General features: G+C 41.1%; 1 protein-coding gene across 1 annotated transcript in view; it reads right to left on the bottom strand.

Moving 5' to 3' along the window:
- The window catches only part of UNC5D (unc-5 netrin receptor D), an 85,675-nt gene that overhangs the window by 16,679 nt on the left and 47,062 nt on the right, over window positions 1-21,934 (bottom strand). Inside the window, exons 3-7 of the mRNA XM_042835229.1 lie at window positions 18,106-18,249; window positions 17,918-18,021; window positions 4,098-4,278; window positions 3,580-3,747; window positions 2,452-2,616 (exon numbers count right to left, since the gene is read on the bottom strand). Coding sequence (XP_042691163.1) covers window positions 2,452-2,616; window positions 3,580-3,747; window positions 4,098-4,278; window positions 17,918-18,021; window positions 18,106-18,249 — 762 coding nt within the window. The remainder of the gene's footprint in view (window positions 1-2,451; window positions 2,617-3,579; window positions 3,748-4,097; window positions 4,279-17,917; window positions 18,022-18,105; window positions 18,250-21,934) is intronic.

The raw sequence follows: 21,934 nt of genomic DNA, 5'->3' as shown, positions 1-21,934 counted from the left end.
TTTACATGGAGCATATCTATTTCCTACATCACGTCTGTCTAGCTCTATAAATGAAACATTTTCTCTGTATTTGCTGACAATATGAATATTTTACGTTGTCCACGTATTTTTTTTTTTCACCTTTTTTCTAAATCTCTTTTGGGAAGTTCTTTTTCAGTCATTTCTCACTTGGTTTATTTGAATATTTGTTAGCTTTTTTTTGGATGCTCTTATTTAGAGCACAGTGCATCCAACAGGGAAGTTCAGTACATGGTAATGGATCACTTGACAGTCCAGTTATGAATTTTTTTCTTTGTATGCTTGATATATTAAAAAAGTTGGTGACATTTTGAAAAATTACCCCTCAAAATATACAATATACTCATATTTATGTCTCTATTAAATACACAAAACTACTGACCTGTATACTTGCATAAAAATAACGCACAGAACCAACGCACTACCTGAACACGTAAGTATGTATTTGCAAATGCGAAATCAACTTCATCAAGCTGGGTTTTTACCCTACTAAAGCATGGACTGGGCTCTCTGGATCCATCCACAGTCAATCAAAAACCAAAGCAAGAACTGGGAAAAAGTGACGTTCCTGGGACTGAAAAGATGCCTTCTTCCTGTTACTCCCAACTTCTCTGATCAGGGACTGAAGAGGGGATAACCTGAGCATGCACAGCCCCCGAATTATTGCTGTTTCATTCATTGACTCCAAGTCAGAAAATTCACACTGGGGATTAGAACTGTTCCTGCTTGTTCAGAACACGGCCACGTATCTCCAGCATCTTATGTTCTTCCCTTTACTTTCATTAGAGTTCCTCCTCGTTAACCAGAGGAATGTTTCATTTCTATTTTTGCCTCATGAAAGGAACAAAGTTAACAAGTTGTGCCTGATAAATAACCTCCAAGAGATTAGTTATCTGAAGCTCTGCACTGCATTTCCTTCGTAATTCCCAGTGGGATGAAAAGCAGAGAAGGAAAGGAACATATCAGAAGATGAGCAGGGAAAAAAAATTCAAAAAATAGGGTAATTGCATCAATTCCTATTAGCTGAGAAAGCAATTATGCTCCTAAAAATAATTTGACACCAGTGTATGTATACAGCACAACCCATAAAGAAAGATGCTCTAAGATGAAAGAAATTAGACATTTAATACTTCAATCTAATTGAATGCACATGGAAATTTCAGAGCCAACACGTTCTCTCTGCTACTGCGCAGCAAAAAGAGGAGCAACAGCTTCTGTGTCATGGGGCTTTGGATTCCTCTTATGCTGTTCAAGTCCCAGTGAAAGTCTGTTGTGTGTAAATACTGAGAAGGCTCTCAACACCAAATTACTGTGCATTGGTACCAGGCCTGTGAGTGCAACTCCAAGCACTCTGCCCTTTTTCTTCTACCTGCAGTAAAACCGATAGAGATGTGACCAAACTTGAAACCTTTGTTCATGCTAAAAGCTTCAGAGAGTTTTGTCCTAAAATACTTCTTGAAAATTCACTCTTGGAATCAGCATTAAACAGAAGAGCTAATCCTTGAAAGAGAGCTGCCTAGAATGGCACTGACCCACTGCACTTCTGTTACATCAGAGAGCAACTGGAGCTGATACTAAAGTGATAACTCAATGCCACAGGGACTGACAGAGGGGCCTGGATGAACTCAGAAGCAGAGAGACTGAGCAGCAGAAGCTGGGAGGGAAAGACTGTTGCCACAGCAGTGCCCAGATGCCCAGTCAGTATCTGAAACAAACTGTGCTACGAAGACTTGGGGAGTTTCAGTGACTGCTGTCATGGAACGAAGCCTGCTCCATCAGGGAATGGTTTTTCCCCAGGCCATATGCTCCTTCCAGGTTACCAGCATGAGCATAATACTGTATTTCTTCCTTTGCCCCCAAAGCATAGCACAGGAATGCAGAACTGACATGCAAGCACACAGCACGCGAGGATATCACCCCCAAAGTAGGACAGGTGGTCTTCACCACCTTGCAGGGTCATTAAGGAAGCACGACCTAAATGGGTTCTCCTTTTATTAAGGAGATGCCTTCCAGACACTTAATAAGGGCAAATCCTGTCCCAAGGGACTGACTGTGAAGTCGGTTTGCCTTTGTTTATTACTCGCAAGAAACTGGAAATCAGCTTTGACCCGAAACAGCTCTTGCACGGTATTCATGTTGGTGCTTTGCCAGTTCACTTGCATTAAGAAGTAGGAAGCTCAGTAGCACTTTCTATGAAATATGTTGTAGCAGATGGTCATAATTACACATCGAAGAAAACCTTTACTTGCATTTTCAGTCATCTGATAATGAATAGGTAAAGCACATGCTACAAAAAAAAACAAAAAAAAAACCAAAAAAACACCCAGCAAAACCACCCATAGGAGCTCTGCTGACACAGATGTGAGGCAGATCCACCACAGTACCTGGATTGCCCTATCTGTGTCAGGCTGCACAGTGCAAACTGTTACCCACCTTGAATGCAAAGCCCTTCAGTGCAGTTCTCTGACTCCTGGCTCAGGCCCTCGCAGTACTTTCCTCCATTTCGTGGAGCTGGCGCAATACATTCCCGAACCCTCAAATGCTCACACTCCGGGCTGCACACAGACCATTCACTCCACACCTCCCAGTTTCCATCCACTGAATGGGGAGGGGAAAAAAGAAGCAAACATTGTCATTGCTTACCGAACTGATGCAGTTCCAAGATCCTACAAAGAAAACATGTTTTATATCTCCCCTCCGGTTGCACCAAGTAGAACGCAAGGCTATATTTATTTCTCAACAGTTGTACAGCATCAGATGTGAAGTTAAAATGCAGCATTAAAATGTGTCGCCTTGAATGTAAATGTAGAAGCTTTTAGAATAGCACCAGTGTGCAACAGTCTGCAAATGTAGTCAATTAAAACTGCAGGAGGAAGTGTTTCTGGTGCCACCTATTAGCTTCTAATGCTTCAGTACCAATTCTGCCTTAAAACAGGCTGATGCAAAGAGGCCACACATTAACCTACCAGAGAAACGATGCTGACATTGACACAAAAAGCACAGTTGGCCTTGCAGATCTTTTGCTAATGCCCTGTGCAACATGAAAAATCAGTATGGTGCTTTGCTGACTGATATTTAGCTGTGTCTGACCCTGTCCCAAATGAGAAGGGATTCCAGAGTCTCCATTTTTTCTCATGCATAAGACTGAAGAAAAAAAATCAGATCGAGAGACAAGTACAGAAAACGTTAATTTTTTTAAAATGCCAGTTCAGAACATGTTGTATCAAAAACTCATAAAAGCTAGAAGAGAGATTTGCCAAAGGGGCTGCGCTGTGACCCCAGGCAAACAAGATCTTTGAACTTGAATGCATACAATCCTACTATTGCTTAGTATTGCTAAATTTCCTTAGCAGTACTTGCAAAGCAGAGATTCCAAAATTAGAGAAGGGCAGCTTTGTTCACTTGTACCAGATGCAAGTAGCTTTTCTTCTTTTGTTTTGTTTTTTTAACCTCAGTAGTCTTGTAAAAGCACAACTGCCTACCAGGCATTGCCGAAAGCAAAAGGTCTACCTGAAGCGCGCCATTTAAAAGTGATTCCTTCTAGGACTGTGCATATCTCACCAGGGCAAAGAGAAGTGCAGGTGATCTTCTGCACGGACATTCCTTCGCAGAATGCCCCTCCGTTGAGCGGGGCAGGGTTGGTGCAGGTCCTCGATCGCTTCTGCCAGCCCCGACCGCACCGCGCGTTGCAGTTGGACCACTCAGTCCACGACGACCAGCCTCCATTAACTGCAACACAGAACTGTGCTTGAGGTGCTGAAAGAGGCTCTAAGAGACACGGAACAACAAATCTGCTCATCTGATCGCTTCGTTCGTAAGCAGAATTAGCCTATCGGTATCTGGAATGAGGACTTTGACAGTATTGACAACTTCTGGGAACCTTTCATCACAAACAGGAAACTCATAATTCCAACCACTGTAAAAACAGCCACGACCTCAGCAGAAATAAATGTGACGGAGTGAGGTCAGCCATTTGATTTAGAACCAGTTGTATGTTAAAAACACAACTTCAGGCAGTAAAAGTACAGTCATAAGCTTTTCCATAATTATCAATATATAATTATCACATTTCCACCAACCATAAACCACAACTGTCGCAGACATGCTCCTCCTCTTGGCAACAATGTTGGCAGCCATGCAGGTGTAGTTCCCGGAGTCGGACAGACGCGCCTGCCGGATGATCAGGTTGTGATCTGCTCTGGTGTCGATGTTCTCATCCAGGTTGGAATCTATGGGCTCCTCATTCTTCAGCCATTCCACCTGGAAAGGGAGGGAGGGGGAAAACAAGGTGAGGTATGAAGAGAGGAAGCAGGAAATCCACTTATCTTTCAGTGACTTCACCAATAAATGATACTTCAATCTTTATTATAAACAGTGGAATAGAAGTAAGGTAGGATGAGATTCCCAACAAAGCAGGCATTCACAAAGTCAAGGAAAAAAAAAAATAAAAAAATAATAATAAAAAAAAATCAGTCCTATCTGAAGAGCCTGGAGCTAATTAGCAAAGACACTCCAATTGATATACTGAAATAGGAGAAAATGGCAAAGAGCTGGTTTAGACTTGTAAGGATGTGGGTTATAGAGATATTATGTTTGTTCTACTTGGAAAAAAGGAAGGAAAGATGAGGCAAAAAAGAAAGAGCAGTTAATCACAGCTACCTTACAGAACACAGCACTTCATATGCTCAAACCACCGGACAACGATCAGTTAAATTTCACACTACGTGAGTCTGATATTAATCTAAGCAATGACATTCACCATTCAAATAATTCACAATTAAAGTTCACAACTTGCAAATAAACGGACTCTCAACTTAATTAAACACTATTAAACTAGAACATTAGCATTTGTTTTCAAAGCACATAAATACTGTGGAATACTGTGTGCAATATACTTCTGTACACCTCTAGTTCACTATCCAGCATATTTCTGAGCAGACCCAGAACTTTCCACAAGGCGCTGCTATACCTGAAACATTTAAACCAAGTATTTAAGGCAAGACGAGTTGTAACAGAACTGAAAAATTAAAACTAGAAGCAGAATCTATTGGAAGCCTGAACAAATATGACTCACTTTCATAGCTATTCCAGACCTGAAGGAGGTATGGCCATACCCTGAAGTCAAACACCCTTCTCAGCTCAGTTCTCTTTACTGCATGTAGGACTGCAACAGTTGGTGGATGAAAAACGTTCACATTAATGCAGTGCATTTAAAAGAATGATGTTCACTGTGAAGGGAGAACATTAAACAGACAGAATGCAAACGTAGAATTGTTGAGAGATGTGCCATCAAAAGCTATTTGTAAACAGGGGCATGCATTGCCTTTTGCTTCTTATCCAGAGGCCTGATGGCACTACGAATGCACATCTCTAATTCCAGCACTCAAAGAGAAAAGGAGTGCTTCAACCTCAGCAGATGAATGCTTTCAAAGATGCAAAACCAAGAGATGAATTCAAAGGAAAACCTGATAACTGTAAAGGCTTTACAATGCCAGCAGGTTGTTGAAACTTGCAGTGGTGCAGCCATCAGAGAATTTCATCACACAAACATGTGCAGAACCAACACACAAAAATAATCATGCAAAATAAAGGCAATTAAAGGAAGTAACTGCATCTCCGTATTGAAATGAGGTACATGGGCTGAACTGCCAACCTCCCATCTCAGAACTGCAGACTTAAAACCCCCTGGTATTTAACTTCACTCAATTTTCCACCAGTGGAGGTCATACAGTAGCTCATAACATTCCAAAATACATTTCTTTCTAAGCATTAGCCTGTCTTGAGGCCTTACATGTTTATATCTTGAACTAGGCTTAAAAAGCCTGCCTATAACTGCAGTAAGTTTATAAAAACATATCTGATTTTTTCATCCTGAAATAGATCTGCTCAGAACTCAAATACTGCCATCAATTAGTAAGAAAGGCTAATCACGTAATGATCTACAGAAGAAACGGAGGGGCAGATATGGGTTAATTCAGCTACTACCTATTGGGTGGCAGATGAATTAGCATAATCATAAATTATTCTAATTACAGAAAGCAATTATCAAAGACCAGTATTATAGAAACAAAATCAGTTAAGCACACCATATCCCAGGTAGGTTACCATGGGAGTTAGTGAATTCTTTATTCTCTATTTCCTCAAAAATTAAGCTGATCAGTACTCATCCGTATTTCTTGCCTACCGTGGATAGTACAAAGAAGCCTGACAGTTTCATATCATGGGAACATTTCGTTTGCTGCAGGTGATGGGAGTCTTACTGCATTATGTGCAATGTAAATACAGGATGTATAGCGTCCTCATCTACAGGTACATCTGAACAGCTACTATGGAAACACCTCCTTCCAGCTGCCACCTAGCAAGTCCTCAATGCTCTGGGGACTCACAGGTACCCCTGAAACTATTGGTGGGAGTAGAACCACAGCCGAATCTGAGACTGTAGGTTGCTCCCTCCTTTAAAGCTGCCCATCAGTGGGCTACAGTTGTGGTTTCTATGGGAGCAGAACGTTACACTGTACTTATTCACATTAACAAAAATTACTTTTATTGTTGTTTATAATACCCAATTTAATAGTTAAACCTTGGAGAAAAGGCAGTGGATGAGAAGCATCTCATGGCATGATTTGGTGCCTGAAGGGTTCCTCAGCAGCTGCTGCAATTGAAACACCCCAAGAGCCAACTGGCTGCCCATTACTGCATCTTCTATTCTTTCTAAGGCATCCTGCTTGGGAATACAAAGATTTAACAGCCAGAAAAAGAAATACACCTCGCATCTTTGGGCACACACAATAATCTCATAGGTCAGAAGACAAAATACTTTAGCATTCCTGCCTGTAGATTATACTGTCCTGCCCTTTAAACACAACATCTGACTTTCTCATGTGGTCAATAACCTGAGTACACATATATCAGAGATAATATTGTTAGAATGTCAGCTCCTCTTGAAGAGAGAATCAATCGCTTTCTGTATGCTAGATAAATGCTTCATGATTTTAAGATGGGAAAAGGTCAACACCTGACTAAAGGCAGCACAAATGTTTTTTTAGAGTGCAGACAGTTTACAGCTTTTCTTCGACAGGAGAATATAAGGCGTTAGAAGTAAAGATGAATTCTTTTCTCCAAATAAGTTTCTTTTAATAAAAAAAAGCTTCCAACAGGTTCTCCTGCACATCAAGACAAAGGGAAGGCCTGGAAGGCTTCCAGTACCTTCTCTGCTGACTCCAGAGCGCACCTTGGGAGATTACAGCACTAGGCTAACGTTGCTGTGGGTGAATATTCCTCCCACAGTGATCAGCCTGTAGCTAGAAAAAACCCTTTCTACTTTATCACCTTACTGAAAATCTTACTAAAAATGGCTTTCACTGTGACCTACAGTGTTTTATGGAAGGGAGTGAAATCCATTCCCTTCAAGACTAAGCCTGATGTAGCATGAAATTTACATTTCTGAAAATGCAAGTGTCTAGCTTAGGAAACCTTCCTCAGCACTACAGCAGAATGGATGAGGATGGATGGCGCAGCTTCTCTGCTGATAGCGATGAACTAAGATGGCAACAGATCTTTGTTTTGCTTTCTACCCTAATACTCACGCAGATACAAAGGAGAAACCTCCCATCAGCATAAGTCATTGTGGGAGATTAATAACCACAAAAGCCAGTTTGCAGGATCCAAGCGATTCACATCTACCTTCACGACCACATACTATTTTATCAACACAATCAAAAAGCATTGATCTTCCTTGCAAGGGGGCTACCTGCAGAAACACACAGGCAGCAGCAGGTCAACTACCTGCTGAAGGTTTTTAAATTAATCCACCGAGAGAACAGTGTTACCGAATCATTTAATCACAGCACTGTCATGCTGCTCTGGTAAGCATATTTTTCCTTCATTAGATTGAATATATAATCTCGTTACGTGAATCTGACACACCGACCAACTCATAAATCAGCTTGCAGTCTTGTTGGCAATGTGGCAACGGTACAGGAACCTTCTCTTTGAAGAGATGCTCTCAGTGGTTGCAAAAAACCTCAAGGGCAGTGTGCTGCTAATGCATTTCCTTTCTGCTTGTTTTGCTCCAGGTACCTTGCAGGGGAGCTTAAGCCTCAAGCAGCAAATAAGTCCAGGGAGGCTGCCCTCCCATGCAGGACAGACAGCATTGCTGTCTTCTCTTCTGGAGCCTGTTTTCAGAGCCACATCCAATCTGCAATGAAGCATTTTTGTGTGATTTAAAACCTCAAACAAACTGATATTGGTGAACAATCAAGGAGGGGGAAAAAGGGGAAGGTAAGAAAATAAACATGTATTTCATGTATGCTCTTGTGTAAATATAATGGGAAAGATACATGGCTTGTATGTGCTTCTCCATTTGTAATGCTAAAGATGAAGGTGAGCAACAGGTTGACTCAGACCTGCTATTTTAAACCATTGTTAAGAACACACGTTCCTAAATGCACTGCTGCTAATGGTAGGTTGTCTGATGGTTAAAAATAAAAGAATCAGCATTAAAAGCCAAAGCTTTTCTTTCTCTAGATAACACAAAATCTAAGGGCATATACGAATCCACAGACATTGTTTTACAAGTGTGCTGCACAAAGCGTGCGTTCCTCAGTGCTGTGATGTGGGATGCTCAGAAGGAAACAAAGAGCCCACAGCACTGATGTTGTGTTCACAGTGACACCAAGCTTTTTTTTTTTTTTTAACCAATTGCTTTTGTAAGTGGCATTCTTCCAATACAACTTCCAGAATGTAACTGTGAGACACCTCTAAAAGAAACCCCTTTTTATCCATTAGTGAACCCTCCTGTTCTACACACTAAAAACGTATCTAAAAACCAACTCTCTCTATATGAAAAAATACAATTGCTAGTTAACAAACATGCTACTCGTGCTGTGTCACTGAACACAGCCAAGCAGACCTGCAACAGAAATAACTTCCTACGTTAAACGTATACCTATGTGTCCAGAGAGATAAAACATTGCTGGAATCTGTGATGTTATACAATATCAGTTCCACAGTACTTCACTGATACTCATTTTGGATGATAAAGTGACTATAGCACAAGTATACTGCACCAGCAGAACCTGAATAGAGAGAACCCTTGTTAGCTTAGATAAGAAGGTGTTTTGTGAGAAAGAACCACAACTAGAAAGTGCAGTAACAAATGCAACTGCTACTTTGAAGTCGTAAACCACTTAGATATCTGCCAGGGGGCATTTTCTCATAGCAGCTTGGCTGGATAGGTTGAACATTTCAGCCTCCTAACAACCTTTTCACCTCTGAAACAGCATAACATTCTGACTACAATAGCACACAGCATCATGTGGTCACTTATTCTGCTTTCCTTTGATCTCATTGTGATAGACAAAGTTACTCCAACTGCACGGTAACTACACGCATCTATACATAATAAAGGGAAAAAATGCAATTGCATTAGGACTGCATTCAGCACGTGTGTTAGTGATGAGATTCGGGAAATAGAAATGCTTGGAAATACATAATTAGATGAAGATTTAGACAGCAACAGGGGAATGAACTGCAAGAACTGATCATGAGGGTAATACATGTCTCCTTTGCTTCTGGAAGATGGATCAAAATATTTGGGAGCTCCCGATTTTAGAGGGGAAGAGCTTCCTTTGATGTAAAAGGGAAACTCAGTTGCACAGAAGTCACAGGAATAGGAAGGAAGAGCATCAGAGGCAGTGAAAACCCTGTGTGCACATGGGTTACACTTCATCACAAGACACGTTCTGGCAGATGATTTTTGAATCTGCACTGAAATGGAGTAGATATGGAAATATTCCACTCCAAAGGCATCTCACATTTTCCCCTGCTCACCTCCCCCTTCCAATTACAGCTCTAGTCACAACTGACAATAAACCAGCTGCTCTTGCTATGATTTTGAGTGCAATTTACCAAAATGGGCATTAATGTGAGTGGACTGAAAACTGCAAGTGCAATCTGTTGTACGTTGTGCAAGCTGTACCCACAACAGCAGTCTGTCCTAAATTCTAAGACAAGTTCTTGTAGCTGTACCTCTTACCTGCTTCTGTAAGCATAAGGAGATGCCCTCCTTCCCAGGGAAACTCCCCTTCCCTGCAGTTCCTTTCACAGCCATGAGCAAGAGATGCCACATGAGTCCCAGCTGTCCATGTGAGATGGTCACATCTTTGTAGATGTAGGTAAATAAAACATTCAGTGGGAGGCAATAAGCAGATAAACAGGAAGGGGAATGGCTGTTTATAAGGCTGGATAGAACAAGGGGGAGCGGTTTTAAACTGAGACTGGGAGGTTTAGGTTGAATATTAGGAGGAAGTTCTTCACCCAGAGGTTGTGGATGCTCCATCCCTGGAGGCGTTCAAGGCCAGGCTGGATGTGGCTCTGGGCAGCCTGGTCTGGTGGTTGGTGACCCTGCACACAGCAGGGGGTTGGAATATTATCTCCATGATATTCATGGTCCTTTTCAACCCAGGCCATTCTGTGAGCCTGCAATGATTCTAATACTCTAAAGTCTTTTGCCAAACAGGTCTGATCCTTCTGCTCGCAGAAACGTGCACTGTACTCAAGTTTCAAAATCCTCAATAGGAAACTTTCACACAAGCCTATCATCATTTATAATTATAAACATAATGATAAAGCCTGATGCTCATTTCCAAGCATTCAAATTGAATGTATTTCTGAAAACAGTACCAGAAAAATATATACTGCTGCAAAACAGTACCTCAAAAAGAAAAAAGCCCCAGAGCAGGTCTTCAGAAAAAGGAATTATCTATTCAGAGGAACTCATTTCTGTTCAGGACCTCTCACATTTCACCCCTTCATTCTACCAATTGTTTGCTTCAGCATTTCTATTTCATGACCTCTGTCTGTTGCTCCTGGGCGCACTGACATACTTAGAACACAAATCAGACCTCAGAAGGAGAAAAGCATGTTTTCTACAGGAGGAAAACACAGTAGAAGTTCAGCTGCCTGCTTGAAATCGAGCACATATACTCATTTTGGACAGCTATGAGAGCCCTATAGAGATAAGCAGGTCTTTTACGATGAGTAGCAATGCTGAATACATGAAAAGAATTCAGTGTTTCTCTACAAGCAGCTCAATTTTCTCTTAAGATTCAAGAAAAATGCTGTTAACTCTTGGTGCTTACAACAGAAGATGGTCAAAGTGTTCAACCACGTGGTGTATGCAGAGCATACAGCATGCAGCAGCCATCTCTCTACAACAGCCACTGCCCCATCCTCTCCCTCCACTATACCTTAACACTGGATGCTGATCCCATGCAGGTCAGCTGTGTGGAGCAGAAACATGGATTAAACATCTCAGGACAACAGGGCAAACATCAGCAAAATTACTGAGTTAACAGTGTGGGCTATCCGTAACATTTCAGGAGTTTGCAGTGTTCAAATAACATCCATTCCAACATTGAACTTAGTGAGAAAAACTTTAAAAATGAAATTGTAAGAAAGGACAGAAGAGCAAACTGACCTCCAAGTGTGGCCGCGCAGCCCTTCAGCCCCTCCATCATTCTATGATCTGCAAACCCCAGAGGCTGGGATGAGGTGAAACATCCACAGCCAAACCCCTCCGTGACGTTTGCAATGGATTGAAGGAAAACCACCACTGTGCAAAAGCACATCCTTTTTAATTCCCCACTTTCACAGAATAACAGTGAAATGTAAGGCTTTTTATTTTTGCATGTTGAGCAATGGCATTAAAGTGGTTCTTACGAGCACTGATAATCAGAAGCCGTTTTTGCTTTTGAAAACTATTCTCTGTTTGAACATGGAAAGCGTGACTCCAGGCTCTGTGCATTACAGTTGCTGTTGTAATACCTTGTCCATGATCTAGGTTAAAGAATAATAAAAAAAATAAATGTTCAGGGCATTGAAGATGAAGTGCTTCAGGGAAGAAAAAAGAAACACACCAAAAACCAGCAGAAAGATAACAAGGCAGCACTTGGCTCACAGAGTTGGGGTGCCGAAGGGAAGGAATGAATGCAGGACTTGAGCAAAGATGAAACAGCATATTAAGCAAACAATCTTTATTCTGTTTGTGTTGTCCATGCATCTGTGGAACACAAAGGCTTAAAGAAGAGGCTTTAATTGAGCAAGTTTTGTACAGAATAAGGGCCTGCATACTATTAAGTAGGAGTACATTCTGCACAGTCAGATCAGTGGGTCGTGCATCACACCCCAGTAACAGCACAGGTTTCCATCTCTGCCACATATAAAGGCACCACAGAGGATAACGTTGTCCTTAAAACACTGGTTTCTAAAGCAGCATTCCCTCCCCCCACCTCCTGAAAATTATCAACACTTCACAGTATAATTCATAAGCAGACATTCCATGGGGTATCTGTACCAAAACAAATCATTCAGAATTTGAAGGTCCCATTGATTCAGCTGGCTTTGCCAACAAATTAGCAGAAGGTTACATATACCTCATGCTATGTGTAGCACCTCGGAAGACCCTATTAGTGATTTTTCTATCTTCCCTCCCCAACAGTTTGGAGTTCTGCTTCAGCCTGAAGATCTAAAGCTGAGACATCCTTCCTGCAGAGCAGCAGTACGTGGGATGCACCCACTGAGCCCTGGGTATGTGTGTGTGCTTCCAGCACCTGCAGGGAAACACTCTGTGTTGAAATCTATTTGTCACTGCTCACATTTAAAAAAAAAAAAAAAAAAATCAGGAATTTGCATAATTCCTTCATAAAGCAACAAGAATTCGTTTCACCGTTCTGAATAGAACCACGTGTAATTTTGTCATGGTTAAGTTAACTACTGAATTTCTTGCCATTCCCCATCATTTTATGATGTTAAGGAAATGGATGTTGGCAGTAGACGAAGCAAAATCTGTCTTTAAGAAGAGACGAATAATCACCGAGACGCACTGCACACACTGTGAAACATTTCTGGCATACAATGAAATGCACGTATTGTATTTGTAACCAACATACCTTAAAAGCAGAGCAAAGACTGATCTCTCAGACACGGGGACAAAGATCTATAACAAACTCTATACAATGCATGCTGTTTGCATTTAGTAATCATACTCAGTTCTGTGTAACTAGAAACAAGATTCATTGAAGACAATAACTCAGCAGCCTTTTTTGCCATAGTGTTTTACTACAATCCCATTATCCTGCCATATTACGTTTTACAGTATGTGTGCAAGTCCCATAAATACATGAGCCTATGTAAAACAGGCAGCAATGACTCTCACTGCTTTCTGAACTCTGCAGCTTGTGAATTTTATGTGGGTTTTGCATTTTGTTGATGTGTTTGAAGCAGGATGTATACTGCCCAGAAGAGAAATTATTTTATATTTCCATTAAAAGCTACAGCAGTAAATAAGCCACCAGAACTCATGCAGATATTCACTGGAACTTCTACAGCAGTCCATTAAAGTGTCAAAATCTGTGTTAAAAATTTGAAAAAGTATCTGGATACAGCTCCATTTAAACCTTAAATATATATTTGGATATAAATGATAAAGATATGTTAGAGTATTCTGCAGACCTCTGCAGGGCTCTCGAGTTCACACTCATCAACAACAGTTCAGCGCAACAGCAGATGCCGAAGGGTCTGCAAGTCATTGATACCCAAACACAAACTATTCAGAGATTTAATCTCAGAAGGTATTTACTTATAGTAAAAGTGAAAGCCTGCTGTTTAGAAATGCTGATCTCTAGAATCAGTGAGTTGGAATTACTCATTACTGATGTGCCCACAACCAACATCACAGCTCCTAACCAGAACAGTGAAGAGAACTTAAAACCAGATGCCTAAAAAGATTACTAGCAACAATCAGCTACAAAATTATATTTTAATTTGTTCCCATGCCCCAAATCCCACTCTTATGCACTGATAATGTACTGCACAGAATAAAGATTATCCTAAACTTCACTTAATGCATATTGACCAAGTCTCTTCCAGGCTCCAGTTCAACAACCATCACAGAGTGCAATGTCACAACCATCAAGAAGCAGACAGGAAAGAAATGCCATCAATGAACCAGAGAGGATGCTGTAATTTATTCTGTTTGCTGACTCCAGGATCCTGTGGAAAGCACCAGGATCTATTAATATTATTGATTCCAGATGCAGCCCAACTACAGACTTGCACAAAAGGACAGAATCAAGTTCTTCAATTCTTCATTATTTCACTTCTGAAGTAAACGAATGTGCCACTGAGAGGCACCGAGTCCAGTGCTCAAGTATGTTCTTAAAATTCATGGAATATCCTTTGGCAAGAGAAGAGGAAAACATTCAAGGCATGACAGTTATGGTTACCGGCCTGCCAACATTATGGATATGAAATCTTACCCAAGTTGCTTTATACAGTCAGTGACAGTAGGTATGAACAGATCATGTTAATAGTAGACTGTAATACATAGAAAGGAGCAGTAAACACATACTTCTTGAGGATGAGGGCTTAGCATCATTGCAGAAATTTACCCCTCCTTCGCTTTGCACTGATCTAAAGCCAAGATTTGTAAAGAGAGTAATGGGGCTTAAGGACCCAACTGGGTTTAACTCCTTTACCTCCTAATAAACACAAAGGATTATGGGTTCTTTCTCACCAAATATGGCAGCAGAGACCTGAGGCTGAGCACCCACCTGGCAGCTCCCAGAAACCACCAGCAGACATGGATTTATCATCCTATCCAACTCCTGTGCTACAGCACAACTGCAGCACTGCACACACCCTGAGCTAAATGAAGCCTCTACTGCACACAATTAATAAACCTATCTATGGGGAGAATCTCTTGTGGGGATTGTGAGCCAGAACCGTCTCTTCCCTGTGCCAACACCAATTGTGATAGAAATGGCTCTGGTCTCATCCAATCTGAGCCAGCAGAGATTGTTACATTCAAACCAACATTTTGCCACAGCAGGGGACTATCAGATGCTTTACTTGAAAGGCTGGATTTTCTTTTTTGTTCTGTTGTTTAACTCATTTAAAAAAAAAAAAAAAAAAAAAAAAAAAAGGAATTTATTTGGGTTGGGTGCTGATGCCTGCAAGCACAGCTGCTCACCAGCTCTGTTTTGCTTACCATGCAATGCATGTGAGGAGATGATTTTAAACCTTTCTGCATTATGCTCAGTGTCAGGATTTGGGTTTTCTTACTCATACCGCTGTGGCAGTGTGCATAGAACACTGCATGCACTCAGCAACCTCCCAAAGCAGAACTTCCTTACATTCCTCTACTTACAGGAGCAAACTCTAGAGGTGGGCAACATAGAAAAGGCAACAGAGGCAGAAATACAGGCTGGTCTATGGGGCTGACAGCAGCTAATTCCTGGGCCTGCAAACAAACAGAAAGGCTGAGCATCCTAGGAGCAAGGTGCATTGATCAGGGTGCTCCACAGGACACAGAACGTTCATTACTGGTCATAGTTGGGCACTTTCAATAGCATTTCATGCATGAGAGATGAACTTCAGCTCAGAGATGAAGACAGTCATCACATTCTCGGAAAGAGAATGCAGATTTAGAGAGATCCTTTTCTATATGTCTTTTACTTCTTCAGACCCAGCTGACACAAGCAACTGCAATTTGCTGCTAAATGAGTCAAGACAGCACAGTGCATTTCAAAGCAGCATTAAATCCAGAGCTTGCCTCAGCAGGATTTGGAGCTCTTGATTCGTGCCTGTGTGACATTAAAGCTGAATTAGAATACGGCAAATTCCTTATTTGTAATCCTCCTTGGTTGTTTGTTTTCACTAATGCATTATCCATCTTGAAGACCATTTACTACAAGTGAACTGTGTGAGCACACAAAGCACTGACAATGTTACACTGGCTCCCATTATTTGTAAATTAATTCGTACAAGGAAGGTCTTATGTCATATATAGTCTGGATACATTACAACTATGGATCCAAATCTTTAATCCGTACTTTACTTCCTCCTCTTTTATATATTGCATGCAGAAAGTAATACTAATAAGAAACCTTAATCCAGATATTTTCACTGCTGCCAATGATGAGATATCGAAGTCATATTAATTTTGGAACAATATAAAAGTAGAAATTTCAATAAAACCAAACTTGATCTAGAGGAATTCTCTCTGGAGAATATCTCCGTGAGGTGTGGTCTTCACCACAGTTATATCACCCCCAAAATAAAGAAAAAGATCTAATACTGAAGCACCATTGGCAGAGATGCTGACTGTGAGGACATCCCAGCAGTCTCACAGAGCTGATGAGTGAGGATTTCATTCCATTCTGGAATGGACTGCCAAGGGAGGTGGTGGAGTCACCGACCCTGGGAGTGTTCAAGGAAAGGCTGGATGTTGTGTTGAGGGACATGGTTTAGTGGGAGCTATTGGGAATAGGTGAACGGTTGGACTGGATGATCTTTGAGGTCTTTTCCAACCTTGGTGATTCTATGATTCTATGATTTGGGAGGGGAGATTAAGCCACAGAGTAGGACACTTTTATCCTTAGGTTTAACAATTCCTCAGCACCTTTAAGCTGCAGAAAAATAATTCCAGAAGTGAAGATTTATATTGTTGATAATGGGGCAGGCTCACTGAAATAATGGAGTTGAACTTAAATTTCATTCCAGTGTGAAGTGTCTGTCCCTCACCGATGGTGCGATTCAAGGTTTGGCTGCACCAGTCCTTCATCACCATGGTCAGAAATAAACCACTCGATTAATCTGTTCCTATGGCAGGCACAGAACTGTGTGCTCTTCGGGAAAATAATGGTGCTGCATTTCTGCAGTTGATGGACAGAATAATCAGAATCTTCTCCAAGGGGCTCAGGCAGACATTGGCACAGTAACACAAATGGGGTGAGAGTCTCCTGTCCATTTTCTCCACACCACTATTAGCATCTATTTTGCATCAACTGAAACCAACGTGAGCTTCATCCATAGTTACTTCAAGTCTTATCATCTAGGACTTCATTCAAACTCTAAAGAGAGAAATTCTTGTTCCCAAACCATTCAGCCTCAGGTTTTATAGCATTCTACATTTCTTGGTACTGTACACACCCAACAATTATTGAGCAAAACTTACGGGCTCTTTCTGTTACTTCTTATCCAGGGTAGGTCTCCCATAACTCAAAAATACTAAATGAGTTTACAACATAGAGCTTACTGCCACAGACCAGAGCCATTACTCATTTGAACACTTAATTATTTTCAGAAGACAGTTTACCTTGATGAGCACAGAATTAGCCTTGAATCCTTTATGTGAAGCCTTTATGTGAGATTTTACTGTCCAGAGCAAACATGACCTGTTATGATATACAGGCTTTATTAGCAGCAATAACAATCTTACCCTCAGCATCTGTAAATCAGGGCTTTCTGAGAACTCTGCAATTTTATCTGTAGAAAACAACAGAAATGCCAGTTTTTCCATTCAGTATCATTCCTAACTTTCCAAAAGGACAGATATTCTGCTCGATTGTAGACCGTAAAGCAGATAGTTCTAAAATCCTCAGTAAAACTTGAACAGCATTCACCATTTTTTCCTCAAATGGTCCAATTCCAACAAAGACAGCATTCTGTGGACATTTAACCATGCATAAATTGAAAACCAGACAAATGCAGGTAATCAGCTCAGCAAACCAGGCTTGTTAGGTAGAAGTTCACCTATTTACTCAATAGGTATCAGGTACCCGTTTACTCATTGTTTGTTTCTTTGGATCTCAAGGAGTACACATGGGATTTACACAAATTATCACCTGAAAACTTCCTGCTCACCTCTAAAGATCGTATTTTTAGAAGTAGCAACAAAAGCAAAGCAACTCAAATCCCCAAAATTGCCAACGTAGATCAACACATGTTGATCCCACATGGAGAGCCCAGCTTTTTGCAATGGGGAGAACTGCCACCAACGCTGGGCCTGGAAACCAGCAGTGCTGAGCCTTTCTTGTGTCATGCAGAAAAAGCTCACCTCAGCTGCAGGGACGCCCTCGGGGGGCCGGCAGTGCAGAACGATCATCCCTTCAATAGGAACCTCCTTCCCCTGGGGGTCTTGCTCAAAGTTTTTCCTTAAATCTGCAGAGTTCAATACAGGAAAAAAACCAAACTCATTATAACTCCAATACATCCAAAGAACATCAGAAGGTTTATTCTACTCACAAGCAATGCGAACGGATGCCTTCCTGCTCTTTGAGGTCCCCAGATGGCTCCATGCCACACACTGACACCAGTAATCTTCTGGCCCATGAAAGTCTTCCACCTGCTGCCTCGTCACATTGATGAACACCTCTCGAACTTTCAGGCCTGAAGGGGAAAGATACAGAAAATTAAGTGATATGAGCTACCTTCCTTGGGCACGAAGCAAAGGTTAGCAGACGCTTCTCTTTTAATTAAACAATTCCATTTTTTTAATCAAGGCAAAGCTTTAATTACTTTGACAATAATATATTACCATTAATTAAATGCTAAAAGCTGACTAGGTCATAATGCATCAAATGAAACAAATTACCCAGCCACTTTGGCCTTTGCAAGAGTGTAATGCTTCAGAAGCCTTTTCTCACGTGCCTTTTGTCACTTGGAGGGATTGTTTGGCATTGTATAACATAAGATGAAGTTGTATTCCCATTTACCACTCTCAGTGCACTTGAAGCTCTTTCTGAAGCACCCTGGTGGACCCACATCCATTACCCCCAAGTCAAGTCAAACAACCAGAACTATGCATAAGTGATAGGAATCAAACAGGTTCATCTAAATAACTCAGAAAAGAATCTCATGGAATAATGGAGGCAAACCAGGAGTAATGATGGGAAGAGCCTCATGCTTTTTTTTTCCTCCTGCTGCCATTTCCATAACTCCCCATACACAGCCAACATTCAGCATCACTGCCCTTCAGAGCAGAAGCTTTTGTTTCAGACAAGATAACAAGTGGAGGCCTTCTAAACCTGACACCTTATTTTATACACTCGCAATGTTTTCTATATCTATATGCTAAATCCGTAACTCCCTTTGTATAACAACGTTGGGGAGAGAAAATATAATCCAAATCACTGTTAAGTGGCACTAAGAATCACTTAGGAGAGCTAATCAGAAAAACATTAATTTGAAAATTGGAAAAAAAAAAAAAAAAAAGATCATGCCTACTACTTTCTTCCTCCTCTCCTCTGATGCAGTCCCAAGGTACTTATTTCCCCTTCACTGGAAATGAATGAAAACTCAATCTTAAAATATTTCATGCCTGTGAATTTATAAAGCACCACGAAATTTCTAAACCTGAACTCCATAAAAATTGGCTTCCACTTAATCTCAGGCATCATTAACAAACGGCTGGGTACTTCACTTCTGTAAGGCACCAGGAAGTCAGCCTGGTCCTCTGGCAAACAAGAGCTGAGGCCACTGGGGATGCTCACTGGAGAGCAGTGGGGGAGGGCAGAGGAGCTATAAAGCAACACAACATTTTTGTTATGTTTCCAGCAGCAGGCAAATTATTTCTTTTCATTTCTCCTGTTTGGCTTGTCGTATTTCCCAAAGACATCTTAAGATATGGCCAAACCTACAAGAGTTTCCTCGGTTGTCTCGAAAATCATTTTAGCAGCTCAAATATTTATCCATGCTGTAATAAACAAACTGGTTGTTTCTATTCGTGCTTTGTTTTTACTATGTTGATGCATTTGTCAACAAAATTGTTTACAAAAGCTTCCCTTTGTTTCCTGTAATGATGAAAACATCACTGGCAGAACCCAGCAGTTCTGTTGGAAATCCTCCTCCTTGCTGACATGGGCTATAAGACGTACAATGAAACTGCACCACCTCAAAGTAAACACCCAGGCTGCTCTGAGAGCAACAAATTCCCAAGTTCTCAGCCATACTACCTTCCTATAGAGTGATGTTTATGGGCAAGTGATAAGAGCAGCCACAGTAAGTTCCATTAGAGACCCCTGGAGTCCTGGCAACCTGACACAGCAGGTCCCAGTGGTTGAACATTTCTCATTCTGTCATGCTGGATAACACTGACAAATACATATTTTACTGTTACTGTGTACATGACAAATCAAGCTCTGTGCAATCCCTGGATGATCTCAAAGCTCCAGAGCCTCAAAAGCGCAAGCCTCCAAATCCAAGCTAATTTGCAGCCATGTCCAACGAGGTTGCAACCCATCTACTTAAAGACTACTTTGACAAGGATGAAAAACAATCAGTCCTTGACAAACAGTGACCTTTCTGAGATGGCTGTCTCCTGTCAGGGATCACTCACCCAGCACTCAATTAGCTGATGCACACTGCTGTGCAGCCATGTCCTATCAGCCTGTGAGTCTGTGTTTGTAGGCAGTGCAATGCTGCTCTGTGCACTGCCTGAACTGCTCCCAAAGTGAGAAGTTCACATGGCATCCTGCTGTACCTAAGTACCTATAGCTGGCCTCCCACAGTCAGCTTATTCCCAGCATGGCCTCAAATAGCATCTTCCTGGGGAAAACCCACTCATCCCCTCACCAGCCATCAGCTCCTACCTCGCTGACCATTCCCCACCTGGTTACGATACAGTCCATCTGTCCTGAAATCTCCCACATTTCCAAGCTACTCAAGGAATTTTTGGAAGCAGCGAATAGAAATGAGGAGTTGAGAACTGCACATTACACAGCTGCTGGTGCAAACAACGGAGCCTTTACTGATACCAACTGAAAAAATCATCACATGTGGAAGAGCAGAAGCCATTTCTAGGCTCATTGATGCTGTACAACACTGAGCAGTCACCACTGAATAAAGGTATCTACAAATTTGGGTTTGTTAAGGTAGAATGCTCTCCACCTCAGCTCTTCCTTTCACCAACATGTTTATTAATATTAATTGATATACGTCAGCCTGAAGCAACACTTAATGAGCTTTGAATCAGGCAGCCAAACAGTGCATAATTTTGAGAGATGCACTGAGAAGGGGAGAAGGACAGGAATTCTGTCCCTTGGACTCCATTGCTTTGTCAATCCACAAAACAGATGCATCCAAAAGAACAGAATCCAGGTTGGAGGGGACCTCCAGAGAACATCCACTCTTTGGGGAAAGTTGTTTATGTGTTGTCTATGGAGAAAGTACACCTATTTTCACTTATTTTAGAACCAACTACAGAAAGCAAACCCACGGGGAGCAGAGGCATATATTCTTCATTTATCATCACTGTATTTCACCAGCAGATATATTCACTCACCATCTGCGTCTCAAAAATGCCAGAGAAAACATTCATAGGAAATGACACAGAGCAAAAAAAAAAATATCCAGGCAAATACAAACAGGCACATCATAAACAAGAACAACATTTTACCTGTAACTTGTGTAATTCTAATAAGCACTGCAAGTCAACCCTTTAAATTATTGTGCAAATTATAACCATCATCTTTTGTTACACAGCACAGCCTTACAGAATATAAAATTATGACTGTGGTACTGAGATGCTAATAAGCTTTCTGCACCGTTGGATGGTTTAGCTGCAGATAGACTAATGTTGGCAGCAGATGAATAATTGCTCTCCATGTACTAAACATAACAGAGCTGCACAGAACTTCAGCATTTGTCAGCTTTATTTGTTTAAATGAGAAAAACGCTGACAGCAGTTATTGCTGTAATCCTTTTATTTATCAGACGTGGAAACTCAAGTTACTTTTAGCGGTCTGATCCTGCAGTAAAACCAAAAGCTGAGATATTTGTAAACTAATTTGGAGGTGCAGTCCTCAACATCCAGGAAAAAAGAGAAGAAAAGCAGAAAGAAATGCATCAAGCTATAACTATATAGTAATATATTATCACATTATATCATATACATCACGTTATATTATATATTATATTCTTATCACAGTAGGATCTATTAGCTCAAGCTCTTATTTTCTGAGCACACAGAGTGAACAAAGTTCCCCTGCTGCAGTGCTTATGGAACCAACAACAAAAGGCAGACTGTGGATCGCTCTCCCCTTTTTTTGTAGCTCAGGAACTAAGGCAGAAGATG

This window comes from Centrocercus urophasianus, unplaced genomic scaffold (genome assembly GCF_019232065.1).
Source record: "Centrocercus urophasianus isolate 14NV4802_14NV808 unplaced genomic scaffold, USGS_Curo_1.0 seq_50, whole genome shotgun sequence".
NCBI classification, from domain to species: domain Eukaryota; kingdom Metazoa; phylum Chordata; class Aves; order Galliformes; family Phasianidae; genus Centrocercus; species Centrocercus urophasianus.
The sequence above is the reverse complement of the archived record's forward strand: the minus strand, read 5'-3'. Positions and strand labels throughout refer to the sequence as shown.